The sequence below is a fragment of the Lissotriton vulgaris genome, chromosome 4_1 (genome assembly GCF_964263255.1).
Source record: "Lissotriton vulgaris chromosome 4_1, aLisVul1.2, whole genome shotgun sequence".
Taxonomy (NCBI): domain Eukaryota; kingdom Metazoa; phylum Chordata; class Amphibia; order Caudata; family Salamandridae; genus Lissotriton; species Lissotriton vulgaris.
Window position 1 is genome coordinate 1,902,829,350 of NC_141691.1, and position 19,457 is coordinate 1,902,848,806.

At 39.5% G+C, this 19,457-nt stretch overlaps 1 protein-coding gene across 1 annotated transcript in view; it reads right to left on the reverse strand.

Annotated features, from left to right (window-relative positions):
• Positions 1 to 19,457, reverse strand: part of KCNQ3 (potassium voltage-gated channel subfamily Q member 3) — a 751,198-nt gene that overhangs the window by 231,197 nt on the left and 500,544 nt on the right. Inside the window, exons 4-5 of the mRNA XM_086966229.1 lie at positions 13,106 to 13,281; positions 11,122 to 11,277 (exon numbers count right to left, since the gene is read on the reverse strand). Coding sequence (XP_086822355.1) covers positions 11,122 to 11,277; positions 13,106 to 13,281 — 332 coding nt within the window. The remainder of the gene's footprint in view (positions 1 to 11,121; positions 11,278 to 13,105; positions 13,282 to 19,457) is intronic.

Here is a 19,457-nt window from a genome sequence, read left to right on the forward strand (position 1 = left end):
CTGCACCAAAAGATGTATTTTTAAATTGTAAGTTCAGAGACCCTAAACCCCCAAATCTCTATCTTCTGCCAGTGGGAATTTAAACTTAAAAGATATCTCAAGGCAAACTCGATGTTACCCAGTGGAAGAGATAGTCCTTGCAATAGTGAAAAACAGAATTATCAGTATTTCACCATTAGGACATGTAAAACGCAACAGCACATGTCCTACCATTTATACACTGTATCCTGCCCATAGAGCTCCTTGGGCCTACTTTAGGGGAGACATACATGTAGTAAAGGGAAGGTTTGGGCCTGGCGAATGGGTGCACTTGTCAGGTCAAAATGGCAGTTCAAAACTGCGCACAAGAAACTGCGGTGACAGGTCCGAGACATGTTTACAGGGTTACTCATGTGGGTGTCACAATCAGTGCTGCAAGCCCACTAGTATCATTTTATTTACAGGACCTGTGCACACCTGGTGCACTTTACTATGGACCTACTAATAAATCAATGTGCCAATCATGGATGAAACAATCACTAATACAAGGTACACAAGGAGAACTTGCACTTTAGCACTGGTCAGCAGTGGTAATGTGTCCAGAGTGCTGAAACCAGCAAAAACAGGTAAGAAAAGCAGAAGGCAAAAGTTTTGGGAATAACCCTACAAAAAGGGACAGGCCCACCATTTAGCATGTGGGTGGTGGCTCTGATCGTGAAGTAGTTCTTGAATGATCCATTTTTTCATTTTGCTTAGTATTTGTGTCCACAATTTGTGAGTTTGTCTCTCCATACCAGGACCATTGAGGATAAACCACCAGAGACACTTTTCTTAGATTTCACATTGCCTAATATTCATGTAAGCCCACTTAACTTTATACATAGTAATGTGGCTACTAAATGAACATTATAACTTTTTAACAGCACCTTGAGTGATGGGCCAGTGCACAGTGAAGACCTATCCTGTTCGGCTGATTTTCCGCTCAACTTTACGTATAACCCTTTGGGAGATTATATTCAGTTGTTTGAAGCCTTGCAAATCCTCCAAAGAATACTCGAAACAATTTTGATTCTTTTTTAATTCAGATCACAATCTTGAATACAAAGAGAAATAATAAAATTGCTCATTATTCATCTTGGTGTGTCGCTGTCAACTGCGGAAATTAATAAGCAAACATAAAAAACTAAATGTTTGACAGAGGATGTTAAAATTAGGTAGCAACAAATAAAGACAAGGACAACCCAAACAGGGAAAGAAAGAGGCTATCATAAACCTAAAAAGGATGATGGTACAATCTATTCCTAACTTACGTGATTCTCTGAAGATTTCTAAGAGCATAATCTGCAGTTAAACACATCTTCTCTGCCCTGATTTCCAAATGTAACAGTAAAGGTATTAAAAAGACAGAAATAGAAGTTCAAGTAGCTCCATTGAGTGAAAATCTCTTTCCAGAGAGTGGCATGATCTGGTAAAATCAGAAAATGTGGTGAACAGAAAAAAGTCACCTAGAAAATTTATAATTGCATAAAATATGAACCTCAGTTATTAAGGAGCATAACCCCTGCGAATAATGGAATACGTTCAAATAAAATTCCCCCTCAGTGAAATATAAGGAGCGCACTTACAGCCTGAATTTCCCCCTGTTTCTTCAGGAGAATTTCCAGCAGAGTTAAATCCAGAAGCCCCAAAATATGTACTTTTGTATCAGAGATCTGTGGAAATTGCCCCTTTGAACTTAGCTTGGAAGCAGCCTCTAACCCTGATCAAATAAACATAGTAACAAATCTTTGCACAAACCTAAATCTTTTATCAAGCACTGAAATCCCTTGCTTTGAGGCCTGTACACGTAGCCAAGATGGAAAAGAACTAAGGCTGGTATTCAAAGCAAGTACCTCTGTTTTCTTGGCGTTTATTTTATACCCTCCTATTTGTTCATAGGCTTTAAATTCCCTTAGAATATTTTCTATGTTTCCTTCATCTGGTTTTAAATATAGGATGATATCATCTGCAAAAAGTTTGAGTTTCGCCATCCCTGGAATGGGGGGGATGATAACAGGGTTGTTTCTAATCTTGATCACAAGGGGTTCAATAAAGAAAGTAAAGAGCAACAGAGACAGAGGGCAGCCCTGCCTCGTCCCACGGTTAATTTTGATTGAGCCTGCCTTACTTGAATTTATTATTACCTGTGCTGAGGCATCTTGATAGATATTCTGCAGCATTACAATTACATGTTCCGGGAACCCGAACATAACCAGGGAGTGTAACAGCGTAGCCCAGTTGACAAGGTCGAATGCTTTTTCTGCGTCAACCATTAAAATACATGCTAGTGTCAAATTTATGTTAAAAAATTCCAAAGCCTGAATCAAGAATTCCGTATTAGAAGCCATTGAGCGGCCTACTATAAATCCTGATTGGTCGTTGTGAATAACTTCTTGTGCAGCGCATTCAAAACGGAGAGCCCAGATTTTCATAAGGATTTTATAGTCAGAATTGAGCAGGCTTATCGGTCGATAGGAATTAATGTCCTCAGGATTTTTATCTTTTTTGACAAAAGATATTATTGTAGCTTCTTTAAATGCTGAGGGTACCAATCCTCCTAGTTTTATATGATCATATAAATACTTTAAGGGAATTAAGAGATCTTTTAAAAACAGCTTATAAAATTCTATTGGAAACCCGTCTTGCCCACAGGCTTTCGCCCCAGCCATTGATTTAATTGCCAGTGCAATTTCCTCTATAGTAATTTCGCATCCCAGTTGTTCAACCCGATTGGCTGAAATCTTTGGAATTTCTATATCCTCAAAGTACTCCTGTATTTGATTTAACCCTGCAAGATATTTAGTGGAGTATATTCGTTTATAGTGATCCACGAAGGCCCTTTGAATTAAATCGCTCTTTACAATTTCTTGGCCATTCAGGGGATCTTTTATTTTAATTATTGATGCAGATTCCTGACGTTTTCTTACGGAATTTGCCAAGAGCTTCCCAACCAGTTGGCTGTCCTCATAGACCTTTTGTTTTGGAGCTATTAATTTCCTCGAGAAGAAAGAAATCCCTTAATTCCGCCTTTGCTTGGGCCAAATGATTCGGGCATAGCTGTAATTGTAAACCATATTCTTTGTTAACCTCCCTTTGCAATGTTGTTATTTTCTGTCTCCTCTCCCTGGCCACAACAGAGGTGTAGGATATTATTTGGCCTCGAGTTGCCGCCTTGAATCCTCCCCAGACTGAGAAAGGTTCAGCTGTACCCTCATTGATTTTAAAATAGTCCGTAATCCACTCTCTAAAAGCTGTTACCCAGTTTTGATTCTGGAGCAGAGTACGGTCCAGCTGCCACCTAGACTGATCCCTGCTCGCTATTCCCAAGCCCACCACGAGTTCTATTTTCCCATGGTCTGAGAAAGGGTTTCCTCCTATCGAAGAGGCCAATATCTGGATGGATCTTGAAATAAAAAAAAAGTCGATCCTGGATGCTGTTTGGAAGCGATGTGAAAAACAAGTGTATACTTCGCTTTCTGGATTCAACGTATGCCATGGATCTATTAGTTGGTATTCGGCAATAAAGGAGCCCAGGGCCTTCTTAGTATTAAGTTTTAACTGTTTTTTGTTCTTGTTGGAGGTGTCTTTTTTTATGTCTTGTATATAATTAAAGTCACCTCCCATAATGATCTGTCCGGGAGCCCCCCTCAAGAGGTCATTGATTTCCAAAATGCTAGATACCTCGTCCACAACCTGGCCATAGTAATTCACAAAGTTCAAAACTTTTGACTGAATTTTAACACAAACCCAGAGCCACCTCCCCCTGGGATCCCTTCTAATCTTCACTTCCTCCCATGGGATTCTTTTTGACAAGAAGATAGCAACACCTCTCTGTGCTACTCCCGCTGATGCAAAAAATGCGTGAGAGAAATATCTTGGGAGGAATAGATTAGGGGTATTGGACTTTAGGTGAGTCTCTTGGAGCATTAGTACATGTGGATTTTGGGATACTGCCCACTTAATGAGAGCACCATATTTCTGTTTATTCAAAACCCCACTGACAGGATACTACATTTAATCATTTCCATAAAAACCTTATTTTCCGCCATTTTACTCCAAAATCAATTTCTAATTTCTGTCCCTGCCTAGCACTTCCGCTCTTTTTTACTGCATTTCCCACCCCCAACCCCCCCCCCCTACCCCAAGGAACCCCTCCCCTGGAATGTGGATCTTCCCTTCCTTCCCATGCAGACCACATCCCCCTACCCTCGTTGTGACCTGGGTGTCTTCTCACCCTGCATGACCCTGTGCAAACCCCCCCCCACATCAGCAAGACAGTTAATACGGTTAATTCATGCAATGCAATTTTGTAGAACACCTTCCTTGAAGAAGCCTTCTTGAGGCTAACAAAAGCCCTAGCTTATATCCATATCTTATAGATTGCTATACTTTAAGTGTTTTGCAATGCCTCGGACACTGGTTAAGCCCCTGAAACCGGATACTACTCCTTAAGCTCTCGCAGATGTCTGAGATGAGATCTCTTTGAGGAGGGATTGAGCTTCCTCGACGTCCGTGAACATATAGAATTTTCCTTTCACAAGGACTTTAAGTTTGGATTGTTGCGCGATTGACGCCTGAGCACCATTTGACTTAAAGAGATGAAGAATTTTCACAAATTCTTTTCTGCGGCGCGCCGCTATGGCTGTCATGTCAGAAAACATTCTACATTTCATTGTCTCTGTAACCTAGAATTGCCTTTGATGAAAAGCTTTTGTAAGAATTTTCTCTTTGATTCTATAGTCCGCGAAGTTCATTAGGATAGTTCTCGGGTATGCTGAATTAGCAAATCTCTGTGCCGGAACTCGGTGAGCTCTCATAATAGTTAAGTCCCCTTCAAATTCGGGAAGGACATCTCGATGTATGAACGAGTTGACCCATTGCAGCATGTCGCCCTCTTCGAGGCCCTCAGGGACACCTACTATCCTTAAGTTCGATCTTCCATCTTGGCTACGTGTACAGGCCTCAAAGCAAGATCCTGTAAGGTATTTAGGCATATATGTAACCAGTGATTACCATCAGCTTTTCCTGCTAAACTACGAGAGGATAAAAAATAAAATTAAGAATCTTCTTGCCCAATGGGTTCTTCTTCCCCTCACAGAGTCTCACTGATAAAAATGTCAATCTTACCCTTATTACTTTTTTTGTTTAGTAACGTTCCAATTAAACTGAATTCCCGTTTCTTTAAAGAAATTGAATCATTGATTAGGAGCTTCATCTGGGGTGGGAAAGCTTCGAGGGTCAAACTATCTGTAACTCAACTCTCAGCCGAACAGGGGGGTCTTGCTCTTCCGAATATAAAAACATACTATGAAGCGGCCTTTCTTGATATTGTGGCAGGTTTGCTAGGAACAAAGAATAATCATAATCATGATAGCTTCTTTTTGGAAAAAATGGTACAGGAGGCTGACTCTCAAATTCAGGCATTTTTAAAGGTGGCAAAGCTACCGAAAAGGACAAGATACAAGACTATTAAAGATTATGTATCTATACTACAGTCTTTTTTAAAAAAAAATCTTAGCTCCTCAGCTTCTCAGTTTCTAAGCATGCGAGAATGTGGCAGTTTGGGCCTTCAAATTAGCAGTAGCCACATAATGAACTGGGAAAGAATGGGATTTCGGGAGATAAGGCACTTCTTTGTCCAGGATAGAATAATTACATGGCAAGAAGTTCTGGGTAGAGCAAGTACTCCCGGGTCTTCGCTGCTTCTCGAATATCTACAAATTGCACATTTTCTACGGAGTAATATAGGTGACCATTTAGAAGTAATAAATGGGATGATGAAATTGTTGTATGAAGCCAAAAGTTGTGGGATAGGAAACTGGTACAAGAAGCTTTCATGTGAAGGACAACTCCCAATTATAGATAGCCATCTTGTGAAAATTAATGACCAAACACAATGCAACTTAACACATAAAGATTGGGAAACGATAAGTAGGTTGGATAATAGGTCATTGCGAGCCGCTAATTTTAAGAGAATGTCCTTTCTGTCTCGTTGGCTAGCATATTGGACTCCGGAGGCATTGGGAAAGAGGTTTCCGGAGCTAGGGAATAAGTGTTTTAGATGTCTAGCTGAAGGCCAGGGTGGTTGGCTCCATATTTTCTATACCTGTCCCCACTTGAATCATTTCTGGGAGATGGTCATTTTAGACATTGAGGCAGCGCTGGGGAAAACTCTTCCGCCCTCAGCCGAAATGGCCCTTTTTGGGATTTGTCATAATAGAGGGTTGCTTAAGGAGGATGAGGAAACCTTCCTTTTTATTTCATGCACAGTTGCACTATCATTAATCTTACAAAATTGGAAATCTAAAGAAGTCCCATCACACCTGAAATGGCTCAATAAAATGAGAAGGGCATGACATTTTGAGGAAGCATATTCAAGTAGAGTAGGGGCTACTAGGAGATTTGAAAGGAACTGGCACTATTTGGAGAATCTGGAGGAAGCAAGGGGGTGCCAATTGAAAACTTAAATCAGGAGTATTAAACAGTCTCGAGGCCGGGGCAAGCTGAATATAATAGGTGGGTATGCACTAGCACTTTGGGGTATTAAGCACTTTAGGGGTCTGCAGCATTTGCACTTTGGGACTGCTAAATTACTTTAGTATTGTATCATATTTGCAGTTTTAAATAGTAGAGGTTAAGTTTAATTCGACATGAATGAAAGGTCTTGGCACATGCACTTTAGAAACGAAAAGTAAAATTTGGATTCTGCATATATGCTTAGTATGTAAATTAACAGTTATATTGACTGCCCTTTGTTTTAAAAGGAGGCTGTTTTATACTCATCCTGCAACTTGCTTTTATTGGATCGACCGTATTGCACTGTTTTATACTTGTACTTTAGAAAGGGGGAAAAAATGAATTAACGGTCTGTATACTTGCACTTTAGATTGGTAAAGCAAAATATGGATTTTGCATTTTTTATCTATAAAGTAATAGTTATATTGATTGATTGTTTGCCTGACTGTTTGTGGTTTCTAGAAGAAGCTGTATTTTTCTCGTAATTTTCTCTCCATTTTTGTAAAGATTGGTTTTTATCCGTCCTGTACCTGGTTTCTGTTCGGCTCAATAAAAATTTCTAAAAAAAAAAAATGCACTGAAATCCCTGAATTATTTCCAGAGGAAAACAGCCCAATAAAGAGACAGAGGATACTATGGTTTCTCTGCAGGTAAACTCAACTAAGCTCATTGTCTTTAGCAAATATTTAACTGATTTCCTTTCCAGAAAAAGATGACCAGTCCATCATAAGGGCAGAACTCAGGTCCAGTTTGATACCATCCATTATTATGAAGTATTGTGAAAAATTTCATTTAAAAAATGGCTATGACATTGCCTGTATTCCACATTTGAAAATGCCCATAAGGGAACCTAGCCTTTAGACTGCTTCTGCCAAAAACCATGGACCCACTAAAATCAACTACCCTGACAGCCTAATTTATAAGAGAGCTGTCAAGTCTTTTTGGATATAAGTTGATTCCCATGGCAGGCTTATTACAACTGATGATCAAACTCCCTATGGATTCTCTCTTAATGAGTCTTTCTGGTCTTAGCTTTCTGGGAAATTAAACAAAAATAAAGCAAATAAAGTTTGCAAACTAACATTATAGTAATAAAAAGCTTATAGTCTCTTGAAATCTAGCTGACTTATGCAAAGAGAAACAAAATACCTCAGCTAACCTAAAACCCTCCATTCTTTGCCTCCAGGAGACCTGCCACACTACAAAATGTGTTACAAATCAATGCTTTAGTACAGTTGGTATATAAAGCGCATAAAGGAAACGGCATATCTATTCTGCTCACTAATGGCTTTTACTGGCATTATGATATTCTCTCTCTTTCATCCGAAAAAGTGCAATGTATTTGATTCAAATTTTTAGACCAAAAGTTATCCTAAATAAAGACCTGTCTTTTGCTTAATAGTTGTATCTTCCCAACCCACAAAAAGCTGCTCTGTTGATCCATATGTTTGATAAACTAGAATCAATCTTCGAGCAAGAGCAACATTTTTATATGCTAATGACATGTGACTACAAAGCTAATGTATCGAATGCTGCTTAAATGCCTCCAAAAAATAAAGATCGAGAAGAAGCACGGAAGATTTCTGCCTCCATTTTTCCAATGAAACAGAAAGCACATGAAAGAGAAAGGCTACTCATCAATCTAGTATCAGGCATCATTAGTGTGATTCTGATTAGAAGGATAAATAGGGACACTCCTGTATCATTCGTAAGAAAAGGAGCGTCAGGTAATTCCTTTATTGATTACATCATCTCAAGTCCACGATTGTTAGAACACTTTTTCACATTTTTCTGCTTATTTCTACTCTGGGAGTGATCATGCAGTCATGAGTATGACAAAGGATCTCAAACCCCACCAAAACGCGGAGTGGACGTTGGAGGAGGGTAATAGTGTAGCAGCTTTATGCTCAAAACAAGACCGGTTATACTGGAACTCATGCAAAACAAGATTATTGTCTCCTACTGGGACCAGGGTGCGGACACATTTGTAAACCCAATTCATGAATACGTGACAAAAATATCAGAATTAGTCAACAATATACAGAGGGCTACTAAGCCACTTAAAAGGAGGGAAATAATGGCAAAAGATCTGGCTGATAAGAAACTTTCTAGTAAAAACTTGTGTGGCAAAAATGTATTCAATATACAGCTACCAGGGAGAAGGAAATCCAATTATTATGGAAAAAAGAGATACATTTGTGTTGTATTAAAACAGAAAATAGATGATCAAAACTGGTCTGAACATTAGCAAGCAACTCTTATGGAAATGCATGAGTTTTATTGGAGTTAATAGAAAATTATAGAGGAAATAAACAAGCTCCCACCATGGACTCAGTTTCAACCTCGGACAGAATAGTCCAAATTTATATCTCATCTCTACTGAGAAAACGTTGACTCTAAAGCAATTGAGACCTCTTTAATTCCACAGTTTGACCTAACAGAAAGCGGGAAAGAGCTAAAAATCCCCAACAGACAAGAAGATTGCTATATATAAGAAGAGCAAAATCATCTGCAACTATAAGCCCCCAACAGATCCCAGCTAAAACCTTGAAAGAGGCACCTCAAGAGTCTGGGCCAAGCTCTTAGCACCTTTGTTCACATACTGTTATAAAACAGGTCAAATCCTGTATTCTTGGTTTGGAAGTATAGTGGTTCTACTATACAAAAAAGGGTCTTGATCTACTCCTGGAAATTATCTCCAGATCGCTTTACTTGATGCAATAGGAAAGATTTTAGTTCACAGCATCCGGGAACATCTTGAAGATTGGCCTTCTGCAAAGGGATTGATTCCATGTGTGCAAGTGGGTTCTAGAGCTAAACACTCAATAACCAATATTATTGCAATTGTGCAATCTCTGATAGATAAGGTTGTTGTGCTAAAATCCCAAATTCTGTATTCTGTTTTTCTCCATTTTTTAACAGCATTTGACAGGGTGGATAGGCCAACTCTTTGGAAAAAACGAGTTAAGCTAGGAATTCCTTTAAATTAGCTGATGGTGATTGTTGCTTTTTGATGGGTGGGAACAAAGGCCTAACTCCCAACATTTCTAAATGGACTGGCCTGGAACAGAGCTGTGTATTGGCTCCTTTATTGTTCTCATTTTATTTGTATGATTTGTCACCCCAGTTTGCAAACATCAAGATTTTTTCCTTCAAGTCTCATTACTCATGACTAATAAGTTCTGATGTAGGCAGATGTCAAAATTATTTTTTATCACACTCCAATTGGTCTTGAACATAATCCGGGTGCACCAAATTTACTTGTGAAAGATAATTAATTTCTTAAAAATAAGAATTGCTAAAACTGAAGTGATGCTCTTCAGATGGAGAAAACAGCAACATCCTTTCCATTAAAATTTAGATGGAATCCATTTGGAAACAGGGAAAGAATATACCTACTTGGGCAGAGTCTTCCCACAATCTCTTGCTAATAAGCCACACCTTTCTCATATTTGAAACAAGGCCCTTGCTCACATTGGAGCACTGAATAGAATGTATAACTCCACAGGTAAGTGTAATTTTAAGTAGTTACTGAAAATGTTTAATGTCACTATTCCACCCATTTTGTTATATGTATTGGATTACTTTGCCATTGATAAATGAACTTCCTTGAATTTGTACAAAGGGTATTTCCTCAGAAAATGATCAACTATAAGCCAAACATATCTTAGGCAGATTTTGTGCTTAAAACAGCGTGTGTAGCAATGGCAAGCATACTTAGGTGGGAAAATATTCTTCTTCATGAACCAAATGGCACTATAAGAGATTTGTTGTATCAAAAAACATTTTGTGCGTGTACAAGGCGTTTTACTCGTGATACTAATCCTGGGTTTGTTTTATCACAATTAGAATGTAAAATTCAGGACTTGCAGTTATTGTCTCCTGCTCAATTTAAGCTCAATTTATCTTAATGATAGCTTTTACTGTAGGAGCCTAAAACTGTATACGTTTATTACCGATATTGTAGTATTTACACAGCCGGAACAATATCTATACATGTCTCTAGATCACAGTACAACACGTGAAATATTAAAGCTCTATTTGGCAATTCTCCATTTGAACTCATATAAAAAGCAGTGGTTACATTTTTAAAAGGTGGGCGGTGTATGTGATCTCTGCTATGGTTGATTGAGCGCATTACTTAAAGCCTGCATTTCTTGTTTGTCCTGATGCTGCTGTTGTTCAAGCAAGGATGCATAATACTCATCCTTTGAATTGTAAATGCAACATAACAAAAAGGGATAAACTGATTAATTTTGTAATGTCTCCGCCAAATTAATTTCTATGTCACAATCTTTTAAAATAATTTATAACACTTGTACATGTCTTTTTAATGATGTTAGGCAATTTGTATTCTATTTTGAAACTTAAAATACTTTGTTGATTTTAGATTGTTGACCTTAGATCAAGGTCTAAATTAATAAAATTCATTTCTGGACCAGGGCCAGGATTTGTTCCCAAAGTAACTCTACCAAATTATTGCAGACAAACCTGTTTAGCAGGTGTTACCGATTATGCTGCAATACGGTTGAGTAAATCTTACCCATCAAGGGCATTGATTGACCAAATAAAAAAGCAACAACTTACTAGCCCCCACCAAAGTGCATCAGCATAGGTTTCAAAGTCTTCAGGCTCCACTGCACCTTGCGCGTTTGTTTCAGGTACATCTTTCTCGACAAGGTATACAAGAAAGGAGGAGAGGATAAGTGTCAAGAACCCGATGTACCAGGCAGTGATGAGTTCCTAGAAAAAAGTAGAATGAGAAAATAGGAAAAGAAAATGCAATTATTCAACCACTTCCGTTACACAAACAAAAGGCACAAGTCTCCATCCTAGTGATCAGGATAACATGTTATGTTATTTTGTTTTATTTTTCACAGGCTACGTTGGTAACATGTGCAGAGCATGTGGGTCATATTAGCCAATTAACTGGCTCTTAACAACAGCACACACGACAATTATCGAACTAGAGCACAGTGGGTAAAATCTGTCTTTAGTGATTTCCTAGTACTTGGGGTATCTTTCTTTGGCTCTAAATTCTGCTAGAAGGCTTTTCCAGACCACTGCTCCCTACCACCACATGAAGGCAGCCTTTCAATTTTACTAGATTGTAGTTGGGTGATGTGAGCAATAGCAATTTACACATACTGCTCTAATTTGCACTCATTGCAGGGAGTCCAGTGGCATGCCATTAGCTATGTGTGACAGAAAGGTAGCACTTGTGTGATAAACCCGGACATGGATATTCAAATGTGGAGCCATATTTATATCCAGGTGGAAAGAATGAATATGACCATATGCTAGATTCAATTAAGTAGCAAAAGCCTATGAACAAACCGGGAAACAGAGCTCTACTCACAATATGTTTTCAACTTGAGTATTATTTACAAGGAATCTGTGCATGGAAATCCCAACTCCTGTTTCACAAAACTAGAACCTGTGATATTCCCAATCAGAGTTTGCCCTCACAGCTGTAGAGAATACACAGGATATGCAGATTTATCCATGATCATAATTGTGAGCAAGGGGCACGCAAATGCACATTCTTACATGGTGGGATTGTACCCTCAAATTATTAATCAAGTGGAGGAAGAACGAAGAGGCTGCAATCCATTCTGCTTCCTTGAGGTAATATTAAATATCAAAATAGGGAACGGATCACTTGACCCGAGTAACCAGGGTTTGCAACACATTGATTAAAAAACCCTCATTCACGTATATATAGGTCAGTGGCGGTATATCTTGGTTTTCTGCCAGGTTTAAAAACGTGACAGCATCATCATAGGGCTAAGTTTTGTGTGCTTACCTTCATACGGAGGATGAACCACTGGTTATTGCAGGAGTGATCAGAAATGAGTGAGTTTCTAGTACTCTAGTGAAGTGGATTAAAAAAGGTCGGCCCCGTATATCCTAGGCAATATTTTAATTAGTGCGGAATAACTACATAAATGCCGATATCAATCTCCTCATGCTTTGTAAAGCAAACTCTTTTTTTCTCTCCAGAAAATCCGTTTCCATATTTCTTTCCGGACCTTACTGTGGGACAAGTATTCTTCAAGCGTATTCGATAATCTCTATTTTACCTCTTTTTCAAATTTTCAAGATACTTTTGTAATATGTTACTGCATAAATATGCAGAGGGTTAGCAGATCGAATAATGCATATATATTTGCATTGACACTTTCCAATACATTCAAATGTGGATTGAATATATATATATATATATATATATATATATATATATATATATATATATATATATATATATATATATATATATATATATATATATATATATATATATATATATATATATATATATATTAAAAATGATGTCAGGTGATTGATATACAATAAAAGGAAAGTGATATTTATTCCAATGTAAGGTGGGCAAGTTCCCTCATACTTCACTCCAAGGTACCACAACACACATTTGTATAATTCATCAAAACAATTAATTGTGTTACCATCACATACAAATGTCCATACTGTGCCTGTTTAGGAAAGCCCCCTATGTTTGTCAAATAATATAGTAATCCATGAAGGACAGCATCACCCATCAGTTGCTTACTTTGCTGTGTGCACAAATTGCTGATCCCAAAAGCTTCCATGTTCCTCCTCGGCGATCCATGCGAAGCATCCTCAAAATCTGGAGAAAACGTAAACTTCGCAGCGATGTAGCTAAAACGTTGCTTTGATTTTTTCCAACAGCCACCACGGGCACAGAGGCAATCAGGACAAATATATCTGCAAAGGAAATAATAAGGAGCCTTAAATCAGGAATAACAAGTACTACAGTTTGATGACAGAAGGATAACATTGTGGCTAGTCGAAAGGCAAGCAACCATCGGTTATGAAGGCAGTGTAGCTTTATCTCAACTTTAAGACCAACTCTCGCTCTTTTGTGGCAAAGGACCTTGTCCCTGATGAACTATGTGTCTGACAACGCAGAGCATCAATGATTTGAGAATACAACTTACTCATGAAATGAAATACAGCTTGAATACAGACATGGATGAATCCAAAGCTTACCATTTGAGTAAGGGCATATGCAGCAGCAGCCAAGCCATGGTCTGCATTTTTTGATAACAGAAAAAGTTTCATTTTTCCTCCCTCACTCCTCCACTCTATTACTTCACCAACACTCCATCCACAGGCCCATGCACACATTTACCCCCTGCTGAGCCAAATACATGTGGTAAAAACACATGTAGTGTAGAATACCATGTAGCTTTACGACTGAAAAAATGTATTCCACATGATATTTCCCCATTCCACATGGTATTACATGTAATTGCACAGAACTGAGACAATTCTAGCAGGCGGTGATGGTAAGCGGTAAAATCATTTAGGAATTGTGTAGCAGCCGCAGGACTCTGCAACTCTGAATCAGGCCCTTTGAAGGAAGAATCAATTGAAGAAGCGCTCTGGCATGACCATAATAGTAGGGTGGCATCACATAGCGAAGAGCTGATTAGGTCTCTTATCAACTCCCAGACATTACTAAGTGAGACAGGATTTGGCAAGGTTGGGTTATGTTATGGCACATCAAGTCATATATTTTATGGAATTTATTATGTCTTGTTATGTCACGTGGGTTTATGTTATGTTTCACGCAATCCTAACCTAGCAGCAATGTGTCTTCAGAACAAAGGCTAATCCTGGGACGTGGTGGGGCTGGAAAGACAGAAATAATTCAAATTACCACTAGGATATACATATCCTTACTAACATTAGGGGATCAATTGAGGACTAGAGGGCGACATTCAGGAGGAGACATAGTGGAATATATGAGTTTTGGGCATTTTACGTATACAAATTCTAATGGTAAAAATAACTTGTTTCCAAAGAAATTTTCATACTGCTTTCATTCTGCCATTTTAAGTGCCAAATTCCACTTTATTGGCCTCAAAGTGATGGAAGTCGGAGGTGGCCTTTCCTGAAATCAAATCCTGACCCATAGAGAGCATTAAGTCAGGGAGCCATCTTGTTAGTATGATAGTTTCACTTTGCAGGGGGTTCAGGTGGCAGACCATTCCCAAACAAGGAGGCCTACTTTCATGGACGTCATTTAGGGGTCGCGACCCCTGGTATGCCCCTTGAGACCCCTATCACTGCCTTTGCGATCCCAATTTCGAGAGATCACAGAAGCGTTAAAACAGGGTTTTCATGAGTTTTTTGTAAAATTTTGGGTAACCTAACAAGTGACTGGCAGAAATAAATTCAGCAGTGATGCGGAAATGCACATAAATAAAAAGTTACCTTTTGTGACTTGGATCACAGGGGCTGAGCTGATTTTGCAGCCTGCATCTCCAGCAAGAACCCAGCAGGGTGCCTTTAAAATCAGAAGAACAAACTTGCAACATAATTTGTAGTTGCTGGTTGAAAGAGAGAGGAAAAAAAGGTGCCTCGATGTCTCCCGGCATGTCTGGGAGAGGGAAAATTCAGCAGAGAACAGAAAAAAAAGTTAAGAGAGAACACGGGAGCAGCAGAGAGACCAGGAAAGAGGAGGAAGACACAACAGATAAGTGAGGCACAGAGGAACAGATTAGTGTGTGCCTTTCGTGTGGGAGTGTGAGCAAGAGATAGCTATAGAGAGAAAGAAAAATAAAGAAACAGCAGAGAGAGATGAAAAGATGAAGCAATATATGTTGAAGAGATAGAGACAGACAGGTGTGAGGGGAGAGACAAAAGAACATTTTAAGAGAGGCAAAAAAAGGACTGCTGACAGACCGATGGAAAGACAAAGAGTTGACAGGCAGAAAAATTAGAAAGGCACAATAGGGGAGACTAGCAGAGAGGGGGTGACAGGTGAAAAAGAGGCATCTAAGAGATGTGTGAGAGGCAAAGACGGAGAGTAGGAGACGGGTGTAAGAAATCTTTCTTTCCAATTATAATGTGAATGTAAACACCAAATGCAGGCTATTTGGCTACAAATGTTTACTGGGCTTTTCGCTAACCAAGTGAATTGTTTCGTGCCTTTTAAACTTTCCTTGCATTCTTATACTTAACCTGCTTTATTTACCATTTTCTTTTTACCAGTGTCCTCTATAGGTTCTAGAATAGGGCTGGGATTTCTGTAGCACTTGGGAAATTATTCTTGAATATACATTTTCTTTACCTTAAAGAAGCAAAGGAAGGTGAGGTCAACCAACACCTACACTCTGTTAAACCCATTCCAGCAGAGGAGGTAAAACATTGATTTTTGAAACCTATAAATGTAACTCTAATCACAGGAGTTGAGTATGAATATATAACATACCTTTATCGGGATACCTTTGAGTCAAGGACCTTTGGCAGTTACAGATCCAGTGACGATCCTCCTCGGAAAGCCAATTGCTCCACAAATATGGTGGTTGGAGAACAACCCCAAGATGTTATGGAGCCTGAAAGAATATAGGATTCTTATCGACTGGGCTTTTACCATAAATATGGGACAGGGTCAGTACTGATGGCTGTAATAATGATATTCTTTTTTAGCAGATAATGGGGAGCTTTCTTTTTTTTTATATATATTTTCAATGGTATTTTGCACATCACAAAAATATAAAACGTTGTGACATATAACGAATAGGAAGTTAAACGGGCGAGCCTGTAGGGATACATGATTTATACTTGTTTCTGCTCCATGTTTCTGCAACCGACGATAAACATTTAACATTGAACATATAGGTGTTTGTGTGTGGACACGCGCTACGACGTGAAGATGAGAGAGCGCAATTTGAATAAAACGTATATCCGAATCATATTTACAAGCATATCGTATAAACGTAGGAATGAAATGTATATCGTAACGTGAAATTGACACTTATAAGTATAAAGTTAACAGACGTAACCAAAGTAATATAGGAAATGTAATTGTATTTACTCTTGAACGTGCATTAGATTTAGAAGGCCCGTATTCATAGTGGGCTAATGTAGAAATGCTTACGAATGGAAGAACGTGCAAAGTAGAATTCATGTACGTGTGTAACTTTAAATGGAGAAGCGGCGAGAAATGTAACTTGGAGAAATGTGCAGAGAGCATACATAACGATGTAAAGAACGAGGATAACTTTATATTCTATGTAAAATGTATTCACTTATAAGCAAAGGATTTGCTAAATGCGAGTGTATATAAATATGTGTTAAAGGTTATACTGTGTAGAAGAAGTTTTGTAGAGTTTAGGTCATGTGTGATTTTAACCTGACTGACCAAGGGTTCGCAGGAGTGTAGTCCGCTGTTGGTAATTTAGTGGGCTCACAGGAGTCGTGAATAGACTTGATGTGAGCGTGCGAGCCAAGGAGTCTAGTTCTTGCTAGATTTAAGGTGACAATGTCGGACGAAGTTTATTGCCTAAACGTGAGAGGAGACGCTTGGAATTTGAGTCTTGTTTTGAAATGACCATTCACAGGACCAAGAAAGGTTATTTATATAGTCGTAAAGAGTAAAGTTCTGATGAGGTGATAGACTTTTGCTCCGAAAGTGTCAAATGCAATGTCAATGAAGTCACCAGCAAGAAGACGAAGATGGCGTCTAAGAAGAAGGGTCAACTTAACGGACGACGCGAAGAGACAAAGCCATGGAAAGAGCTAGAAAATGACATCATGGGGGAAAGTCCGTGGTGGGCGTCGAAGGGGCGTTCCACCCACACTGTGATTGTGTATTTTAGGGACAGCACCCCGGGGAGAAGATAGCGGGAACGGCGAAGAGCTCAGGGCAAGCAAGAGAGCAGATGACTTGAGCAGATGCGCTGAGAGAGAGATCAGAGCGCAAGGGAGCAGTAGGCCGAGGACCCTTAGAGAGCGGATGGGTAGGCAGAGAGGGTACTGTTTCTTAAACTTAAGTTACCTTTAGAGGCTAAGAGAGTTTGAACTTCTTAGGGAGTCAAACTGCTGACACCTTTTTAGGGTACTAGGAATTTGCGAAGTAGGGATGTCACCTAGTATAGAGTAGGGACAGATTTAACTTGTATTCTTTTCTTTTTAGATGACGCAACGGAACCACATCATATCTATGCTTTTAATTTGTTGATTCTGGAACTGACTTTAATTGTATTCGTTTGTAGATTGAGGTTCTTTAGGGAATATATGTTCCTTCTAGTTTCTGTACTTTTGCTGAAATTTTATCCTGAGAGGATTGTATTTGCAACTTTTCTTAATTTTATATTAAATCTTTCAAACTTAATCAGTTGTAAGTGGTTCTTCAGAAGTTGCATCAGTTTATGGGGTTCATCTAACCTATGTGAGGTTTGTCTTTTACTCAATGACAGAAAATAACCGATCCAAAATTGAAGAATGAGATTAATATCAAAGTGATTAAAAAGGGTATCAAAATCTCATTCCCCGCAGTTGGTAGCAGAGAAAGATGGTTTTCTTCTTGAGGAAGACAACCTAGGTCAGGTTTAGTTTACCCCAAGGTCCCTAGTCATCGACGACCAGAAGAAGAATCCCTGCCGAAGAAGGTGCTGACGGTGCGTCAAGAGAAAAGCAGCAGAGTCGGTCGAGAGTGAGTATAAGGGTCATGCGTTGCCAGATTGCGGTGTTTTATGTTGTACCTGTGTTGTAATGTCAAGCGGAGTTGAATGCCTGTAGTGTGATTGAGGGAAGGTTGTGAGCGCGCGCAACCGGATAAAATCTTATGTCCAGAGAGGGCTTAAGTGGTTCGGGTGTATCGAACACCCAGAGTAATTTGTCTACCATTTAAAGGGGGTCATGAGGTACCATTGATCGCCCGCAGACTGATGATAGGGGGAGTGTTTGAGTGAGTGTATGAGTAACGGACGCTGGTCGTACGTTTACTGTGTGTAAGTAACCTATCAGTTGAGGCAAGCGTCTGACCGTCAGAGGGAAGACGTTTCGCCAGTCGAGGTAGCAATTACAGTTAGACTGTGGCCGTACAGTCAGAGAAAAGTGATCGCTTGGACGGAAGTAGTCATTTTTCGGCGTATGAATGAGACGTATGCAAGACCGCGAGGCAAGCTGAGAAAGGAGGAAACTGCTGCAGAGGGGACGAGTGACGTCAGCGTAGAGTCGCGCTGAGATTGGTCGGTTGGTGTAGAACCGCGTTGGGATAGGCTGATTAGCGAGAGTCGCACAGGGATTGGTGGTTTGTCATCGGGACGTAAATAAGGAAGAGAATTAATAAGGAAAATCGTAGATTACTGAAAATGAAGTGTTTCAAACGTTTAAGGGCAATCTTTAGGAGAGATAGAAGAAACTTATATGCCGGAGAAGAAGCTCCACCAGAAGGCACACCAGCTTATCATATGGCAGTGAATGTAGGCTTACACTCGATAATATGGATCTCTGAGTGGAACAAGCTAACAGAAGGGAATAAAGAACTGACGTTCCCGAGATACGGAACGTTTAAGCTAGAAGTGTTGAACCAATTGAAAGCAGTAATGCTTGCAATGAGACCTCTACCAAGGCCAACACAGTTCGAAGCACTTAGTGCATGGTTTAGAGCAGCACACGAAAAAAGCTTAAAGAGACGCCAGGAAAGAGTGAGACGATCGGTAAAAGCAGTGCAGGATGCAAAGTGGGATGAGGAAGCTAAGAAGTAGAGAGTGCAAAAGATAGAAGCAGACAAACTGTTCACCATGATAGAGACTACGGGAGAAAAGAAACCTCTAGAAGAAGATGAGGATAGCGAGTCAGATGAGGATCTGATAGAGAGGCTATTAACAGATAGACCACCTCCGTACAACAGCGAAGTCGCAAGTCCCGTACTACAGCAAGAGGACGGAGCTAGATGGGGGGAATATAAATCGATCCCAGTAACCGAGTGGGATACCAAGAAAGATGAGGAAGTACCTCAAGCTAGTTCCGAACAGAGAGTAGTGGGAAGATTCGTGGTCCAGAAGGTCCCAGAAACACAGCATGCAAGATCGTATCAAATGCCAGATGCTTTACAAGTACCTGTTACCATAGGCCCTATAGTG